Source organism: Leishmania donovani, chromosome 23, assembly GCF_000227135.1.
Source record: "Leishmania donovani BPK282A1 complete genome, chromosome 23".
In the NCBI taxonomy this organism is placed as follows: Eukaryota; Euglenozoa; class Kinetoplastea; order Trypanosomatida; family Trypanosomatidae; genus Leishmania; species Leishmania donovani.
The window spans coordinates 634,283-636,782 of NC_018250.1; the positions used below are offsets into that span (position 1 = coordinate 634,283).

Below are 2,500 nucleotides of genomic sequence, written 5' to 3' on the forward strand. Positions count from 1 at the left end.
GCTCTGCAGCTGCGCAAGGAGATGGAGCAGATGGACGTGTGGCTGCGGCTGAAGGACGACATTGACCTCATCAAGAAGATCCTGCCAATCATCGACGACTTGCGCACGCCAGCCATCCGCCCCCGTCACTGGGAGCAGCTCAAGGTGCAGCTGGATACGGCTTTTGAGCTGGAGGATGAGACGTCGTTCTGCCTGCAGCGGCTGATGGAGGCGCATGTGGAGGTGCAGGCGGAGTTCATCAGCAACATGGCCATCGCCGCCCGCGAGGAGCTGAAGATCGAGACAGACCTCGAGAAAATCGCGCTTGTCTGGGAGGAGACGTGCTTCACGATTGAGCCACACCAGGGCTACCACAAGATCGCCGCCGTCGAGGACATCAACACAGCCCTGACGGAGCACCTCATGATGCTGAGCTCGATGAAGATGTCCCGCTTCGTCGACAGCTTCCGCCCGCGCGTGGTGATGTGGGAGAAGCACTTGTCGCAGGTGGCGGATACGATCGAAGGGCTACTCTCGGTACAGACCAAGTGGATGTACCTCGAGAGCATCTTCATTGGCAGTGAGGATATCAAGCGCAAGCTCGTGGCCGAGTCGAAGAAGTTTGACTCCATTCACGCGCATTGGCTCTCCATCATCACCCGCCTTGTCAGTGACGCGAACGTGGTCCGCAGCACGCGCCGTGACAACTTGCTGGAGCAGCTGAACAGCATGAACTCTGACCTCGAGCTGATCCAGCGCAGCCTGGAGGGATTTCTGGAGGACCGCCGCCGCTGCTTCCCGCGCTTTTACTTTCTCTCCAACGACGACCTACTGGAGATCCTCGGGCACACCAAGGACCCGGAGAAGGTGCAGCCGCACCTGCGCAAGTGCTTCGAGGGGCTCTACCGGCTGGCGCTGAAGGAGGGTCGCAACAACCGCATCTTTGCCGGGGGCATGTCAGCCGTCGATGGTGAGGTGGTGCCGTTCAGCCCGCCGCTGCAGGTGGACGGCCTGCCTGTGGAGGTTTGGCTGCACCGCGTCGAGGTCAAGATGCGCGATACGATAAAGTCGTGCCTGAACACAACTCTGAAAGACCTGCAGGACAACGTTTACATCCCGCGGCGGCCCATCAACCGCGACAAGCTTCGACAGTGGGTGGAGCAGCATGAAGGGCAGGCGCTCATCACGGCTGCATGCATGAACTGGACCTTCCAGACCGAGGTCGCCATCGCGGAGTACGGCGACCTGCACCAAAACGGCCTCAGCCTCTCCCGCCGAAAGCCCTCACCGCTCTACAAGGTGTACAAGAAGTGGAAGAGTCTCATCCGAAAATACTGCCAGATGGTACGCCAGCCGCAGTCGCGGCTGCAGCGCAACAAGCTCGTGGCGCTTGTCACCATCGAGGTGCACTCTCGCGACATCCTGCGCCACCTCCTTGCCCACCGCGTGCACTTGCTGGAGGACTTTGAGTGGACACGGCAGCTGCGCTTCTACCAGGAGAACGCAGGGTCGACCAGTGAAGTCGCGAGCGAAGCGGGCATGAGCGACGCCAGCGCCGTCATCACTGCAGGCTCCGGCGAGCCAACGTGCGTGGTACGTCAGACCAGCGCGGTGGTGCGGTACGACTACGAGTACCTTGGCAACAGCGGCCGTCTCGTAGTGACGGGGCTGACCGATCGTGCCTACATGACGCTGACAACGGCCCTGCAGCTGTTCCGTGGTGGACTGCCGCAGGGCCCGGCCGGCACGGGCAAGACGGAGACGGTGAAGGACTTGGGCAAGGCGATTGGCAAGTACGTGATGGTCTTCAACTGCTCCGACGGCCTCGACTACCGCTCTGTCGGCCGCATGCTGAGCGGCATTGCGCAAACTGGCGCGTGGTCCTGCTTCGATGAGTTCAACCGTATCGAGGTGGAGGTGCTCTCGGTCGTAGCGCAGCAGATCATGTCCATCTTGTCGGCCGTGTCAGAGCAGAAACGCCACTTCCTCTTCGAAGGAACGGAGATCCCGCTGAACGTGAACTGTGGCCTCTTCGTCACCATGAACCCCGGCTACGCCGGCCGCTCTGAACTGCCGGACAACCTCAAGGCACTGCTCCGGCCCATTTCGATGATGGTGCCGGACTTTACGCTCATCTGCGAGATCACGCTGCTATCGGAGGGCTTCGAGGAGTCGGAGTCGTTGTCGAAGAAGGTGTCCATCCTCTATGAGCTGATGGAAAAGCAGCTGTCGAAGCAGGACCACTACGACTTCTCCCTACGCAACATCAAGGCGGTGCTGGTGCAGGCCGGTAACTTGAAGCGCGAGAACTTCCCGGGCACGGAGCAGCAGCTCTGCCTCAAGGCCATGAAGGACATGAACTTGCCCAAGTTTGTGAAGGAGGACGTGCCGCTGTTTCTCAGCATGCTCGGCGACTTGTTTCCGGGTGTGTCGCCTCAAGGGGCTGGGCTGGAAGAGCTGCGGGCGGCGACAGTCGATGAGTTGGAGGCGGAGAAGCTGCAGGTAAGCGAGCACATCATCA

The 2,500-nt window shown here is 60.7% G+C and overlaps 1 protein-coding gene across 1 annotated transcript in view; it reads left to right on the top strand.

Annotated features, from left to right (window-relative positions):
• LDBPK_231570 (dynein heavy chain, putative) overlaps nt 1-2,500 on the top strand; it is a gene marked incomplete at both ends in the record, with an annotated part of 14,274 nt that overhangs the window by 4,500 nt on the left and 7,274 nt on the right. The window contains one exon of the mRNA XM_003861002.1: nt 1-2,500. This exon is cut by the window's left edge and continues 4,500 nt beyond it; it is cut by the window's right edge and continues 7,274 nt beyond it. Coding sequence (XP_003861050.1) covers nt 1-2,500 — 2,500 coding nt within the window.